The sequence below is a fragment of the Oncorhynchus mykiss genome, chromosome 12 (genome assembly GCF_013265735.2).
Source record: "Oncorhynchus mykiss isolate Arlee chromosome 12, USDA_OmykA_1.1, whole genome shotgun sequence".
In the NCBI taxonomy this organism is placed as follows: domain Eukaryota; kingdom Metazoa; phylum Chordata; class Actinopteri; order Salmoniformes; family Salmonidae; genus Oncorhynchus; species Oncorhynchus mykiss.
In genome coordinates, this window is record NC_048576.1 from 60,656,854 (window position 1) to 60,672,966 (window position 16,113).

A 16,113-nucleotide genomic window follows, 5' to 3' on the forward strand; every position below is an offset into this window, starting at 1 on the left:
CAGAACTTCCACAGAACATTCCACACAAGTTCCTATGTGGTTAGATTTAATGTCATATTTTTACTATATTCTGGGAACGTTTGAAAAAATTGTGTAACTGAAACAATGTTTTCAGAACTTTCAGAGAATGTAAGGTTCTTGGCAATGTTGGCAATATTCTGGGAATGTATATATTTTATTATTGTACACATTAACATCAATAACCTCTAAATTCCGTTCTCAGAACATGAAGAAAACTTTTCATAAAAACCACAACACTTTTGCAACTTTCAGAGAACGTTCTAATAATGTTATTTAAAAACATATACATTCTATTCTCAGCGTCAACAATACTCTCTATATCCTCTATCTTGTTAAATGTGTTCAGGTGTGTTGTTAGCAACACCTGATCTTAATGAGTGTTTGTTTCCTTTGAAATGGGGTCTGTTTGAACAGACTAAAATGACCAGCTTTGTATGCGTACAAAAACATAGCATGCTAGCTCCATCCTAGTGCCGCAGTGGTCTAATTCCATGACTAGAAAACAAAATATCACAGGTTTGAATTTCACTGATGCTCTATCACAATTAAAAAAAAATGTGTTTGAACGATAATACCTACGGAAATTAATTTCCATGTTTCTTATCTGTGCTTGGAGTTCAAAAAAATCTATCAGTCTTATTGAAACATTCAGTCATAATTTTAAGGAAGTTGTTCAAAAACCTACATATAACCTAGAATTTCCATTCTCAGAGCGTTAATAAAACCTCCCAAGAAAATGTTCTCAGAACCTCCCTACAACCTAAAAATAAACTTTCACAGAACAGGCTAAATTGTCACTTCTGTTCTCGGAATGTTTAAAAAATGTTTTGGCGGTCAGATACCTATGGCTTCGTTCCCCCAACCAATGTGAAACCAAAAACATACGTTCCCACAACTTCCAAGGAACCAAATGTGATAGCTGTGTGTACAATAATAAATCACTCTGTGTGCAATAATATTGTTTAACCTGATTTTTGAATGACTACCTCATCTCTGTACCCCACACATACAATTATCTGTAAGGTCCCTGTCGAGCAGTGGATTTCAAACACAGATTCAACTACATAGACCAGGGAGGTTTGGAATGCCTCACAAAGAAGTGCTATTGGTAGATGGGGGGGAAAAAATAAAAAGCAGACATTAAATATCCAGTCACTAGATACAGGTGTCCTTCCTAACTTAAATTGCTGGAAAGGAAGGAAACCGCTCAGGGATTTCACCATGAGGCCAATGGTGACTTTAAAAGAGTTACAGAGTTTATTAATGACTGTGATAGGAGAAAACAGGATAGATCAACAACATTCTAGTTACTCCACAATACTAACCTAATTGACAGAGTGAAAAGGAAGCCTGTACAGATACAAATGTTCCTAAACACCTATTCTGTTTGCAACAAGGCACTAAAGTAATACTGCAAAAAATGTGGCTGTTTGGGGCAAATCCAATACAACACATCATGTTCAAGCATAGTGGTATGGGTATTCTTGTAATCATTAAGGACTGGGGAGTTTTTCAGGATAAAAACATTATGAAATACAGCTAATTACAGGCAACATTATGGTGGACAACCTGGCTCAGTCGTCTTTCTACCAGACACTTGGAGATGAATTCACCTTTCAGCAGGACATTAAACTAAAACACAAGGACAAGGCTTACCAAGAATACAATGAATGTTCCTGAGGGGCCGATTTACAGTTTTGACTTAAATCTACCTGAAAATGGTTATCTAGCAATGATCAACAACCAATTTGACAGACCTTGAAGAACTTCGAAAAGAATAATGGACAAATGTTGCACAATCCTGGTGTGGAAAGCTCTTAGAGACTTACCCAGAAAGAATCACAGCTGTAATCGCTACTCACAGCTGTAAGGTGCTTCTACAAAGCATTGACTCAGGGGAGTGAATACTTATGTAAATGAGATACTGTATGCCAAGTATGCTTGATAAATAGGGGAAATCAGCACACAAGCAATAATGGCATTATAATGAATATACATGTCAAACTGACAGCAGTCAAAAATAATAAATGATCAGTTGGAGCAAGCCCATGTCACATAAACAACGAAAGCTGGTGATTGCGTTGCTGATTAGTTTTTTTACTTGAGATGTAGGGCCGGCTCTCTCACTGGTGACATTTTTTGCTGATAATCGGTCTGTAGCATTGTCACCAGCCTGTTCTATCCAAACAGTGTTTTCCTTTCATTTGGTGGTGGTGCAAGCACCTGCTCAGTGCCCACCATTCTGTCATTATTTTGCGGTTAGGCCTCGAAGCTGTAGGTTCAAGCTGAGGCTCAGAATCAGAAGAATAGTCATCAGAGATGTCATCATGATTCATTTCTTCCCCACCATCTTGAGTCATTTTCATTCAGATTTTGTAGCAACGCTAACGCAGCATGTGCATCCGTTCATCTTGGTCTTCTTACCATTGCAAATTATGCACGTTCTCACTTGTGTACTCCAAGTAGGCCAGAGGAGACTATAAAACTGTTTGGATTCGGTGGATATGTAGTGGGTAGGCTACATATCATTTTGAGATTATAATAGAATGAATCAATACAATAGAATGGCCCTACCCTACATAATAATGTGTCTTTTGTTTCCCCTCGCTCATCAATTCAATTCAATTTGCTTTATTGGCATGACGTAACAATGTGCATATTGCCAAAGCTTACTTTGGATACTTACAATATGAAAATAATAAGAATCAAAGTTGTCGACGGGACATCAGTAACAACAGTAACCAAGGGTCAAAATAACCATACATTGAACAAAAGCAATAAGCATACAGTAGAGGACATGTGCAGGTTGATTGGTCTGTCAGACACTGTCCCTCATTTTATGGCAGGCAGCAACTCACCCATTCTCTCCCTTTCTCCCGATCATGCTTTACATTGATTTAATCTGTTGTTAAAAGTGTGAAATTAGTTTCGGTATAGTTTAGGTTCAGTTTCGAGGCAATTACCAAGGTGATTATCAACAAGGTACGGCACCTTCAACTATCAATATTTGAATATTTTATTTTGATGGGCAAGGAGTCCCGCCCATAACGCCAGCCCTGCTTTGCTAGCGTTTGGTTAATACGACTAGTTTAATGTAATTCAGTGACGCTTGTGTAACTATTTTGTATCGCTAATATTTGGTGGGTTATTTATATATTTCAGTAAGAAAGACTAACATTAACAATGTATAACAATTAATCCAAAGTTGAACTCATCTGGTGAGCAAACCATGGAAGTTTTTGTTGTTGACCTCAACACTATAAATACTTGGCAATATTCTCTTTTATTTTGTCATTGAGATCCGTTGGGACACATATTAAAATTCGATCGACACAGATGATTGGCATGGTCTCCCTACTCTCTAAAAGGCGCAAGGATGACTTATCGTGAAGTGTTCAATTGTGTTTTTATTTTTTTGTAAGGAACTAACTTGTAAAAATACATAGTCTTATATTGGTTCGAATCCAGGCTGCATCACATCCGGCCGTGATTGGGAGTCCCATAGCGCGGTGCACAATTGGCTCAGCGTCGTCCGGGTTTGGCCGGGGTAGGCTGTCATTGTAAATAAGAATTTGTTCTTAAACGGACTTGCCTAGTTAAATGAAGGTTAAAAATATATATATATATATATATTCTTCTATGAGTAGTAAATCATGAAATATTCACACATTGACATTCATATGATGGACATTCACAATGAGATCAATAACATTCACATTCTGATCACGTTTACATGCAGACTAGTAATTAGATATTAAACTGAGTATGGCATTAGTCCTGTGAACTCCTTACTCTGCTCATCTAATTCCGCGCACGGTCATAATCAAAGTAAGCATAAACTGATACGTCTGGTCCTCTGAGCAATCTTTAGAATTATTGGGGATATGGAAACGCCTCACTCAGAGTCATAGCGGTGTATTTGATCTGTGCATGCTAGCCACGAGCAGCTCAAATTGATTTATTTTGCGCGAGTGAAGGGAGTTCGGAAATATTGAAAGTATGCATCCTAGAAATAGTTTTTACATACAAACTTTATATGTTCGAACTTTATATGTTCGAATAACATGGTTGCTGTGATAGAACGTTTATTTTGAATGCAGATGTTTTGCATTTTTTCAAAGTCCCGTCAGGTTGCCTGATTTCAGATGTGTCCGAGTAAACAGGATTATAGGGGAAATCGTTCTTCTTGCAAGGCACGTAAACGTCAACTCAAACTATTATTAATCTGACTATTCACAATAATCATATTATTGTGTGTATGTAACCCTACTGAATATTGCAAAAGACTTGACAATAATTTGATACATTCGCAGTCTTCCATGATGCTTGTGGAAATACATATTCTTATAAATATTCTCATAAGTAGTAAATCATGAAACATTGATGGACATTGACTATGACATCTGATCAATGATTCATGACTTAAAAACTTGATTTTATGGACTTCTCCCATTTGTCCTACACCCCTTCCCTGTACCTGTTTTCCAGGCAGTGGCAGTATAGATGTCCCTGTATTGTGTATGCTCATCTCAGGGGACGCTGCCATGCTGGAGGTAAGCTATGGCAACATCACTATCATCACTATGACTTGCTTTACTTTTCATGACATTACTAGGCCTATAGTACATTACTGTGCATGACCAGAACATTCTCGTTAACCCCTCTTTCTCTCTCTCCTTCCGTTTTGAATTTCCCTTTCCCTCTTATCTCTCCTTCTTTCACTTTCTCTCACTCTCTTGTGCTTTTCGCCCTCCCTCCCTCTCTCCCTCAGAGGGTGGATCTCTCTCTGAAGAAGGCTACTCCCTGGCTGGTGTTGAATGGTTCTGGTCCAGCGGCGGACCTTATCTGTGAGCTGCTGGATGCACTGTCAGCCGGGCCCATGAGCCCCCCCTCTCCCCAGTCAGAGGCTGAGGGGAGCAAGAGCCCCAGTGCAGAACTGCGTGACAGGGCCCGTGAGAGGGTCCGGAGGCACTTTACTGCCGAGGCAGACCTGGAGAAGCTGGTGGACAGGGTGAGTGGGGGCAGGGTGGGCTGGGATGTGTGTGTGTGTGTGTGTGTGTGTGGACGGGTGTGTGTGGGGGGAGGTGTGTGTGTGTGTGTCAGGGAGATCCTTCAAGATTGACTTCGAAATTGGAGGTATAGCTATGCACTGAGGACGTCAGGAAATCCCTTCAAAACCGGCCAGTAGGGGCAACAGTGAGCACTATTACCATCAAGTAGTCTTGAGGTTTTTTTTAGGGCATTGTGGCCGGGGATAGCAGATGTGCATAATCCTGGGATAGTAGATGGAAATATTCCCATGACTGTGGATCAGAAGGTTGTGTGTTTGATCCCAGTGGTGGGCACTGTTTCTGTTTTAACCCAATCCCAAACCTTAACCCTTACCATTTCCATTTGGAATGAGTGTCTAAACTTAACCATTAACTTAGAAATTGTACTTCTGGAGAAATGGAATGATACGGAGCAGTAGGAGCAAACCAGGGTGTCAAAAACACTTGGATAAATGTTTAATTCTGCAGTGCGACTGTGAGAGCTTGCTGGTGTGTGGATGGGTGTGTTTGTGTGTGTGTCTGGCCGATGTGAAATGGCCAGCTAGTTAGCGATGCGCTAGTAGTGTTCAATTGGTGATGTCACCCGCTCTGAGGCATAGAAGTAGTTGTTTCCGTTGACTTTTTGTGGAGCGATAAGTAACGTTGCTTCTTGGGTGGCAATTGGTGATGAGTTCAGAGGGTCCTGGGTTCAAGCCTGGTTTGGATAAGGAGAGGGACGGAAGTACTGCTACGTGTGTGTGTGTCTGTGAGAGAGAAAGCAAGTTTATGTAAGTGAGCACATAACCTTACTCCTTTTCTTTCTTCTTTACCCTTCTCTCTCTATACCTCCCTCCTCTCTCTCACCAGGCTCTGAGTATCTACCAGAACAGAGATCTGATCACAGTGTTCCACGGGGAGCAGGAGAGTTCTGATGATTTTGACACAGTGCTACTGAAGGCTCTCGTCAGAGGTAGAAGTGTGTGTGTGTGTGTGTATGCGCGTGCGTGCATGCATGCATTCTTCCGTCTGCATATCTATTTGTGTCTGTGCGCGTGTGTGTATGGTGTGTGTGTGTGTGTGCGTTTGCTATCTGTTGACAGATATGTTAAACATGATCCTGGTCAAACTACTCATTCATTCTATGTATTTGTCTCTCAGCCAGTAAACGTGTGTCCAGCGATGCCAGTGAGTACACAGAGGAGCTGAAGCTAGCAGTAGCCTGGAACAGGGTGGACATTGCTAAGAGTGAACTCTTCAACGGAGGCATCCAATGGAAGGTGAACTGCTCCTCACTATCACCATTGTTAAACAGCATTTTTTAAAAAAATGTTATGTTATTTAGTTGACAGGGCATTTATCAGACTGTATGTTTTCAATATATCTGTATCGGATAATAGGAAAATAAGGAACAATACAGAGAAGATAGGCTTGTTGGAAATCAGAACAATTTAGAAAATGTTCAATTTGTGGAGCGTTTCTTATTTTTATCACTCGGTACGATAGTATTGTTTTAATTTTGACAGACAGACGGATAGAGAGAAAGACAGAGACACAATTTTCTTTTAGATAGATCGACAAATGGATATGTTTTGAAAAACATCCTCCCGCAGTACGAGGACCTAGAGGATTCCATGACGGACGCGCTGATCAACGACAAGCCCCAGTTCGTGCGTCTCTTCACCGAGAATGGCCTCAACATCCTGGACTACCTGACATACCGGCGTCTGGAGGGCCTGTACCGCTCGCTTTCCGACAGCTCTCTGGCCTACACGCTGCTCCAGCGCCGCCTCACAGAGAGGCAGGGCTTGGCCGGGTCTCTTCCCACCGTCCCCTGCTCTCTGGACAGGGCCTCGCTCCTCAAGAGCCCCATATCAGAACCCTCGTCGGCCAAAGAGCTCAGCTTGTATGAGGTGAGGAGGGGTTGCACTTTATTTTATCGTAGTGGCTGCAGGTGTGACTTTTACCAGACCTTTTCGTCTCCAGACTAAAGAATTCATGTAGTGCTTTTTGCTGATTGTAGTATATACTGTAGTGTTTTAGTTTTATTAACTTTGACATAGAAGTGGAGACTTTCTCCTTGAGGAAACCTAGTGGAGAAATACTAAAAGAGCAAATTTTCCATAATCTGAACAGATAGTTCAGCGCTTCTGCTATTTTCTATAACCTGTAGGGAACACAATATATTGTCTATACTTGGCATTTGGTTTCTCACTTATGGTTGGCACAAATTGGGATATGGTGGAGGGGAATAGGCAGGGTATATGCTAATTAAATACGGTAATATTTACTATAGTTAGAAAAGTGTAGTGATTTACAGACTGTAGGGATTTTGCAGACATTACTGTTGTAAATATTCTACAGTATGCTACAGTGAACTACACATGATCGAGGGTTACTACCGTGTGTAGTATAGTATACTACAGTATACTACATCATTCTATAGTAAGTATTGTAGTATTCTATAGTATTTTCTCATGTGGGTAGTCATTTCAGTTCTATGTGACTTACTCTCGCCTCTCCCTTCAGATGTCAAGGCTTCTATGGGACATCCTGGGAGATGTGTGTGAGCCCTTCTACTACAGCCCTCTGAAGTTGGACCAAAGCACCAGCACCAGGAGAGCACTGAAGGTAGTGGTTGCATTCCAAATGACACTTTCTCCCCTATATATAAGTAGTGCACTACTTTTGACCAGGGCCCTGGTCAGAAGAAGGGAAAGGGGATACCTAGTCAGTTGCACAACTGAATGCATTCAACTAAAATGTGTCTTGCGCATTTAACCCAACCCCTCTAAATCAGAGAGCTGTGTGGGGCTGCAGTTGTTGTTGGGGGTTAACTGCCTTGCTCATCAGCAGATTTTTCCACTTTGCTGGCTCAGGGATTCGAACCATTCGGTTCCTTTCGGTTATTGGCCCAACGCTCTTAACTACTAGGGTACCTGCCCAGTAGTGAACTATATAGGGGAGGCAGCTAGTGTTTGTAGTAGTGTCCCCTCACACCACTGTTCTACATAGACATGAATTACAAATGCCTTTGTTCTCAATGATACGGTACAGTGATGCAGTGATAGTGTAGACTCCACCAATATAGTTAAAATAATCAATGCTACTATGGTGATACCACTGCATTACTGGCCATAGAATGTAACTGTGACTACTTCACTCCCTCCCTCTCCTTCACCCCGTCCCCCTCTTTATATCCCTATTCCCCCTCTATCCTCCCTCTCAGCACATGAAAAAGTTGTTGCTGGAGGAGTGTACATACAAGGAGCAACGCTGTCTCTCTCCCTGGGCCTCTCTGTTCATCTGGGCCGTGCTGCAGAACCGCAGTGAGATGGCCGTCTACTTCTGGGAGATGGTATTTATTAAATAACAATTTAATTTAACCTCCGTTAAGAACAAATTCTTATTTACAATGACGGCCTACCCCGGCCAAACCCTAACCCAGACGACGCCGGGCCAATTGTGCACCGCCCTATGGGACTCCCAATCACGGCCGGTTGTGATACAGCCTGGAATCGAACCAGGGTCTGTGGTGACGCCTCTAGCACTGAGATGCAGTGCCTTAGGCCACTCTGGAGTGGTCTGACCAGGTGAGTCAGTTAAGAATATATGGGACCAGGCAGTTGTAATGACAGTGTTAAACAATGTGCGCACTCAACAATCTAATCTACAGAAAATGACATGGACTCCAAAGGCCATTCATTAAAGGTAGACTCAGTGAAATGACGTTGCCATGAGCAGCACCGCAGATATTCTGATGAGCATGATGCAAAACCTCTCACACAGTCACACAGAGTATCTGTGCATGTGCAGGGGTTCGCTTCATGCTGCTACAACGTGGTAGCTACCAGACCCAAACAGTGGAGTGGTTTAGCCTCGCGCTTCTTAGTTGTTGTGGAAATTGACCCACTACTGCTATTTACTTTGTGCATCTGCATCATCTTGCTGAGTCTATCTTTAATTTACCAATGTACAATGCTTCTCTTTCTCTCTCTCTCTTCCCCACTCCCCTCCAGGCAGGGGAGTCTGTCCTCAGTGCTCTGGCTGGCTGTAAGATTCTGAGGGAGCTGTCTAAGCTGGAGAGTGAGACGGAGACCAAGCTCTCTATGAAGGAGCTGTCCCAGAAGTTTGAGAACTTGGCCCTTGGTGGGTTAGCCTTATCCTGGCTGTGTGTTTGTACTGTGAGGATGTCATTGTAGTGGTTATCAACTCTGTTATGCATACATGTGAGCAGCTTGTATTTTCTGAGTGAAGGTTACCCCATAATGCTTTGTAGCAGTTCCGCATCAGACCGCAAGGGACCACCGGTTCTGAAAGTCTGCTGGGTGGCATCCCAGTCTGAGACCATTTGCAATATGAGATGAGGACTGAAGCAAACCTATCCAGACTTCTAATGGGAAACTTAATTTGACAACCTGTGACCCATTTCCTCACTCTCTAGAAGTCTTCAATGAGTGAGTGTTAACCCTTTAATCATCTCTCTAGACGTGTTCAGTGAGTGCTACCAGAGCAGTGAAAGACGCTCCTTCACCCTCCTTATAAGGAAGTCTCCTGTGTGGGGCGGAGCTACCTGTCTGCAGATGGCCACTGCAGCTGACGCCCGCCTCTTCTTCAGCCATGACGGCGTGCAGGTCCGTACTAAACCCAGGGGTCAGGGGTCAAGGTGTGTGTGTAGCTGAATCCCCTTCCCCTCGGCCCTCCGTCTTCCATTTGCGCATTCACACACGTCTCCTCCATATGCATACAGCAAATTCTCCAGTAAAAATGGCTTGGTTGTTGCATTCATTCATTTTCAGTTCTATGAACTTCACCAAGTAAGATCCTACTCGAATATGTTATCATAACATAGGCCTTATTTTGAGGGCCTAGTTTTACACTAATATAGGGGCCTGAAACTCATACACATCACTTTGAACCAAAATCATCACTCCTGTGTTCCAATGGCATGTTGTGTTAGCTAATCCAAGTTTATAATTTTAAAAGGCTAATTGATCATTAGAAAACCCTTTTGCAATTATATTAGCACAGCTGAAAACTGTTGTCCTGATTAAAGAAGCAATAAAACGGGCCTTCTTTAGACTAGTTGAGTATTTGAGCATCATCATTTGTGGGTTTGATTACAGGCTCATAATGGCTCGAAACAAAGAACTTCTGAAACTTGTCAGTCTATTCTTGTTCTGAGAAATGAAGGCTATTCCATGCGAGACATTGCCAAAAAACTGAATATATGGTACAAGGCTGTGTACTACTCCCTTCACAGAACAGCGCAAACTGGCTCTAACCAGATTAGAAAGAGGTGTGGGAGGCCCCGGTGCACAACTCAGCAAGAGGACAAGTACATTAGTGTCTAGTTTGAGAAATAAATGCTTCACAAGTCCTTAGCTTCATTAAATAGTACCCGCAAATCACCAGTCTCAACGTCAACAGTGAAGAGATGACTCCGGGATGCTGGCCTTCAAGGCAGAGTTGCAAAGAAAAAAACATATCTCAGACTGGCCAATAAAAAGAAAAGATTAAGATGGGCAAAAGAACCCTAGACACTGGACAGAGGTCCAGAGGTCCACTCCAGCACCCTGGAGTCGCCTCTTCAAGGAAATTTCTAAGTGACCCCAAACTTTTGAATGGTAGTGTATGTTTGTGCTTGTACATTGATTTATTGAGTAATTCATTAATCTTATGCTACTGAAATATAAATTACAACATTTTCTAAATTAATCCCATATCTTACTTGGACTTATTGCACCTATTACTGAAATGGTTGTTCCAATTTAGATGCTTTAGGCTGTCTCATAGCTTAGTCTTCCTTACCTTTGCAGTCATTCTGAATACAGGTTGCGGGGGATTAAAAATGCCAGATATTGGCTATCCCCACATTGGCTGGATTCCAATAGAAATGTTACATCACTTTGCAAGAGAATCTTGTTTCTCATGGTCTGAGAGTCCTTTAGGTGCCTTTTGGCAAACTCCAAGTGGGCTGTCATGTGCCTTTTACTGAGGAGTGGTTTCCGTCTGGCCACTCTACCATAAAGGCCTAATTGGTGGAGTGCTGCAGAGATAGTTGCAATTCTTGAAGGTTCTCCCATCTCCACAGAGGAACTCTAGAGCTCTGTCAGAGTAACTATCGGGCTCTTAATGACAGATTTCTTGATTTATCTGATAGGAAGTGTATTTTAGGAAGTGGCAATTCTGTTGCTATGGCGTCTCAAGAGGGACAAACAGTAATATTGCCTATTTTTTCCCTCATTTTTCAAGTGAATGTCTTTTATTAAGGGAGTATGTGAAGCACAGACGTTCACTTCGCCTAGCCAAGTTCTGCTAAGAGGAAACTGAACCTAGTGTGCAGAGCCTTACCTCTGCTTCTACCTCTTCCTCTGACAGTCTCTGCTGTCTCAGATATGGTGGGGAGACATGGAGAGGAGCACGAAAGTCTGGAAACTGGTCCTCACTTTCTTCTTACCCCCCCTCATCTACACCAACCTCATCACTTTCAGGTTAGTGGCTGTCTGTCTGTCTGTCTGTCTGACAGTTTTCAATCCATTAAGCTTTCCTTATATTCCCCATGCAGTGCGCACATAGAAATTGGAATAATATGAAAAAGATTGACCGGCGCTGAAGAGAAAAAAGTTGATTCAGGAAAATGTCCAATATCATTCCAAATTTCTCCTTTTTCACTATCAGCCAATCTTCTCTTGTATCAATCCAATTTTCAAATTGTGGAATGTTAGAGAAATTGGAAGGATACAGAGAAGATGGTGACGAAGGAAAGTTTCCTCACTCTGCGCCTCTGTCTGTCTGTCTGTCTGTCAGTCAGTCAGGTCTCTCTCTCTCTCTTTCAGGGAACAGGAGGAGGAGGGGAAGTCGGAGGAGGTGACTCATGGTCGGGACACAGACAGTCTGGATGGAGGAGATGCCACCGTGTTTTCTCTCGCCGACATCATGCAAACGTAAACACACACACACACACACACACACACACACACACACACACACACACACACACACACACACACACACACACACACACACACACACACACACACACACACACAATAATTATTCTCATTATTTTCCTCACAGGGAAGAGGATGCTGAGGAATATGCTGCTCTAAGGGCCAAACTGAAAGGTGCCTCCAATCCCAAGAGGCCCTTCATACTGCAGCGCTGGAGGGAGTTCTGGTTTGCGCCCGTCACCTCGTTCCTGGGCAACGTGCTGATGTACTTCCTGTTCCTTTCCCTGTTTGCTTACATCCTTTTGGTGGACTTCAAGCCTCCGCCGCCTCACGGCCCGTCCACCTTAGAGTTTGTTCTATACTTCTGGGTTTTCACCATGGTCTGTGAGGAGATTCGACAGGTAGGACGCATCACACACACACACACACACACACACACACACACACACACATTTGACAGGTAAGAACATATAAATTCATATTAATGACCATCCTCTCTCGCAGACGTTCTTCGTGGGTAGCAACACTATATATCAGAGGATGAGTCTCTACATCCAGGACATGTGGAATAAGTGTGACATCTTGGCCATCTCACTCTTTGCCCTGGGCATGTGCTGCAGGTGTGTATATTTCATATTTAGATGTGTATATGTGGCCAGTTTATTAGGTTACACCCATCTAGCATCGGGTCGCACCCCCTTTTGCCTCAGACAGCCTGAATTATTCGTGGCATGGCATTTAATCATTGCTCAGTTGCTCATCAAGGGATGTAACGTGTGCCAGAAAAACATTCGCCACACCTGTACACCGCCGCCACCAGCCTGTACCGTTGACACCAGGCAAGATGGGGCCATGAACTAATGCTGCTTACTCCAAATCCTCCAAATCCTGGCACTGCCATCAGCAAGACGCAACAGGAAACAGGATTTGTCAGATCAGGCAATGTTTTTCCAATCCTCAATTGTCCAGTGTTGGTGATTGTGTGCCCACTAGAGCCGTTTCTTCTTGTTTTTAGCTGATAGGAGCGAAACCCGGTGTGGTCGTCTGCTTCAATAGTCCCTCTGTGACAAGTATTGACGAGTTGTGCATTCCGAAATGCCATTCTGCACAACACTGTTGTTCTGCCCCGTTATTTGTCTGTTTGTGGCCTACCTGTTAGCTTCTCCTTCGATCTCGCTCATCAATGAGCTGTTGTCACCCACAGGACTGCCGCTGACTGGATTTTTTTATTTGTCTCACCATTCTCAGTAAACAGTGAAAAGCCCAGGAGGCCGGCCGTTTCTGAGATACTGGATGATGCGCGCCTGGCACCGGCAATCATGCCCAGCTCATAGTCGCTTAGGTCACTCGTTTTCCCCATTCTAATGTTCAATCGAACAGTAACTGAATGCCTCAATGCCTGTCTGCCTGCTTTATGTAGTAAGCCACGTGACTTGCTGTCTGTAGGAGTGATCCATTTTTGTGTACCTAATAAACGTGCCACTGACTGTATATGAGTGTATATGAGTGTGTGTGTGTGTGTGTCTATCTTCGTGAGTGTGTGACCCTGTGACTATAACCAGGTGTTTGTTGTGTGTTCTAGAATGTTCCCGTGGTCCTATGAGTTTGGCCGTGCTGTGTTTGCTGTGGACTACATGGTGTTTACCCTTCGTCTCATCCACATCTTCGCCATCCACAAACAACTGGGACCCAAGATCATCATCGTCGGCAACATGGTAAGTGATTATTTTAAGTATTTGTGATGATGATGGTCTTTGTCGACTGAAACATGATCTTGTGATGAAGATTGTGTAAACATTTCAAATGCTGGCCATAATGAGTGTACAAAACATTAAGAACACCTGCCTAATATCGAGTTGCACCCTCAAGGCTCAAAAATCCTTCTTTAACCTGCCTCCTCCCCTTCATCTACACTGATTGAAGTGGATTTAACAGGTGACATCAATGAGGGATTATAGCTTTCACCTGGTCAGTGTATGTCATGGAAAGAGCAGGTGTTCATAATGTTTTGTACACTGTGTGTATAAACACACTCATGTGGTGTGGTAAGGTAAGCTAACCACTGACGATATCTACTCCTGTTTAAGTATTTTAAAAGGAGAGTCTGTATTAAAGTCTGAGTCGACATCATTTAGGTCTGTGCAAACGTCCTTTAGTGTTATTTCAATGTTATCAATACTTTTCCTAATCCTCTGTTCCTGATTGGTAGATGAAGGACATCTTCTTCTTCCTCTTCTTCCTGGCGGTGTGGCTCATGGCCTACGGCGTAGCCAATCAGGCGCTGCTCTACTCCTATGACCCCCGTCCCAATTGGATCTTTCGCAGAGTGTTCTACAGGCCATACCTACACATATTTGGACAGATCCCCATACACGAAATGGATGGTGCGTCAATGTTTGTGTACAAATGTGTTTTTTCATGTGAAGGTGTCTGTGTTGACTTTTCTCTTCACATCCCTCCCTCTGGTTTATCCCATCTGTACTGAACAAAACTATAAACACAACATGTAAAATATTAGTCCTGAGCTGAATTAGAAGATAACCCAAAATGTAAAAAAAATAATCCACAAATTTGTTTTCGTGCCTGTTAGTGAGCATTTCTCCTTTGCCAAGATAATCTATCCACCTAACATGTGTGGCATATCAAGAAGCTGATTAATCAGCATGATCATTACACAGGTGCACCTTGTGATGGGGACAATAAAAGGCCACTCTAAAATGTGCAGTTTTGTCACAACACAATGCCATCGATGTCTCAAGTTTTGAGGGAGTGTACAATTGGCATGCTGACTGCAGGAATGTCTACCAGAGCTGCCAAATAATGTAATGTTAATTTGTCTACCATAAGCCGCCTCCAACGTCTTATAATTTGGCATTACATCCAACCGGCCTCACAACCGTAGACCACATGTAACCACCACCCCAGGACCTCCACATCTGGCTTCTTCACCTGCGGAATCGTCTGAGACCAGCCTCCCAGACAGCTGGTGAAACCGAGGGGTATTTCTGTCTGTAATAAAGCCATTTTGTGGATCATTCTGATTGGCTGGGCCTTGCTCCCTAGTGGATGGGCCAGTCTCCAAAATTGGTGGGCCTATGCTCCCCGAGGCCCACTCATGGCTGCGCCCCTGCCCAGTCATCTGAAATCCATAGATTAGGGCCTAATGAATTCATTTAAATTGACTGATTTCCTTATATGTAACTCAGTAAAATCATTGAAATTGTTGCATGTTACGTTTATATTTTTGTTCAGTATATTTCAAACCCTCACTGTCTCTCTGTCCTTAGCTGATAAACTAGAGGAGAGGATACAGTGCACCAATAACGCAACCCTGATCGAGGCAGGGGCAGAGCCCTGCATGAGTACCTACGCCAACTGGCTGGTGGTCATCCTTCTGGTCATCTACCTGTTGGTCACCAACATCCTCCTGGTCAATCTGCTCATCGCCATGTTCAGGTAACGTACCTTCTCGCTCTGTCCTACTTTCACCATCTCTGTCCTTCTTTCACCCTCTCTGTTCTTCTTTTTTTCTCTGTCTCTCTTTTACTCGCTCTCTGTCCCGGTTTCACTTTCTGTCCCTCTTTCCCATCTAGCTCCCCCTTCATATCCCTGTTTCACTCTCTTTGTGTTCCCCTCAACAGATCATCACTTATTCAATAGGCCCCTCAAATCCGTGGGCTGATTTCCTCTTATCTAGTTCCTCACTGTGTCTTGGCTAGTGTTGTTTATTCTCTCAGAACCACTGATCTGATTTGATAAATTATAGCTAATTCAATCTATTTTAATTCAATCAACTTGATTGAATTTTTAAGTGTCTTATTTGACACGATCATTGCGTGTTATCAAAATGCCAAATGTTTTTTTGACTCTGCTTTTATTTGTGCCTAAAACGTCAATAACCAAAAAATATAATAAAACCAATACAGTGCCTTTGGAAAGTATTCAGACCCTTTGACTTTTTCAACATTTTGTTACGTTACAGCCTTATTCTAAAATGGATTAAATATATTTTTTAATGAATCAGCAATCTACACACAATACCCCATAATGACAAAGCGAAAAGAGGCTTTTAGAAATGTTTGCAAATGTATAAAAAATAAAACACGTACCTT

At 42.8% G+C, this 16,113-nt stretch overlaps 1 protein-coding gene across 4 annotated transcripts in view; it reads left to right on the forward strand.

Annotated features, from left to right (window-relative positions):
* trpm4a (transient receptor potential cation channel, subfamily M, member 4a) overlaps positions 1 to 16,113 on the forward strand; it is a 62,521-nt gene that overhangs the window by 31,259 nt on the left and 15,149 nt on the right. For all 4 annotated transcript variants that reach the window (XR_005035052.1, XR_005035053.1, XR_005035054.1 and 1 more), the window contains 16 exons: positions 4,510 to 4,574; positions 4,793 to 5,032; positions 5,919 to 6,021; positions 6,210 to 6,328; positions 6,662 to 6,961; positions 7,578 to 7,679; positions 8,278 to 8,406; positions 9,068 to 9,197; positions 9,537 to 9,682; positions 11,430 to 11,542; positions 11,888 to 11,995; positions 12,129 to 12,402; positions 12,506 to 12,621; positions 13,584 to 13,716; positions 14,211 to 14,385; positions 15,289 to 15,457. Coding sequence is in view for 1 of the 4 variants with exons in the window: in XM_036937947.1 (XP_036793842.1) it covers positions 4,510 to 4,574; positions 4,793 to 5,032; positions 5,919 to 6,021; positions 6,210 to 6,328; positions 6,662 to 6,961; positions 7,578 to 7,679; positions 8,278 to 8,406; positions 9,068 to 9,197; positions 9,537 to 9,682; positions 11,430 to 11,542; positions 11,888 to 11,995; positions 12,129 to 12,402; positions 12,506 to 12,621; positions 13,584 to 13,716; positions 14,211 to 14,385; positions 15,289 to 15,457 (2,422 nt within the window). In the remaining 3 variants the exon portion in view is untranslated. The remainder of the gene's footprint in view (positions 1 to 4,509; positions 4,575 to 4,792; positions 5,033 to 5,918; positions 6,022 to 6,209; positions 6,329 to 6,661; positions 6,962 to 7,577; positions 7,680 to 8,277; positions 8,407 to 9,067; positions 9,198 to 9,536; positions 9,683 to 11,429; positions 11,543 to 11,887; positions 11,996 to 12,128; positions 12,403 to 12,505; positions 12,622 to 13,583; positions 13,717 to 14,210; positions 14,386 to 15,288; positions 15,458 to 16,113) is intronic.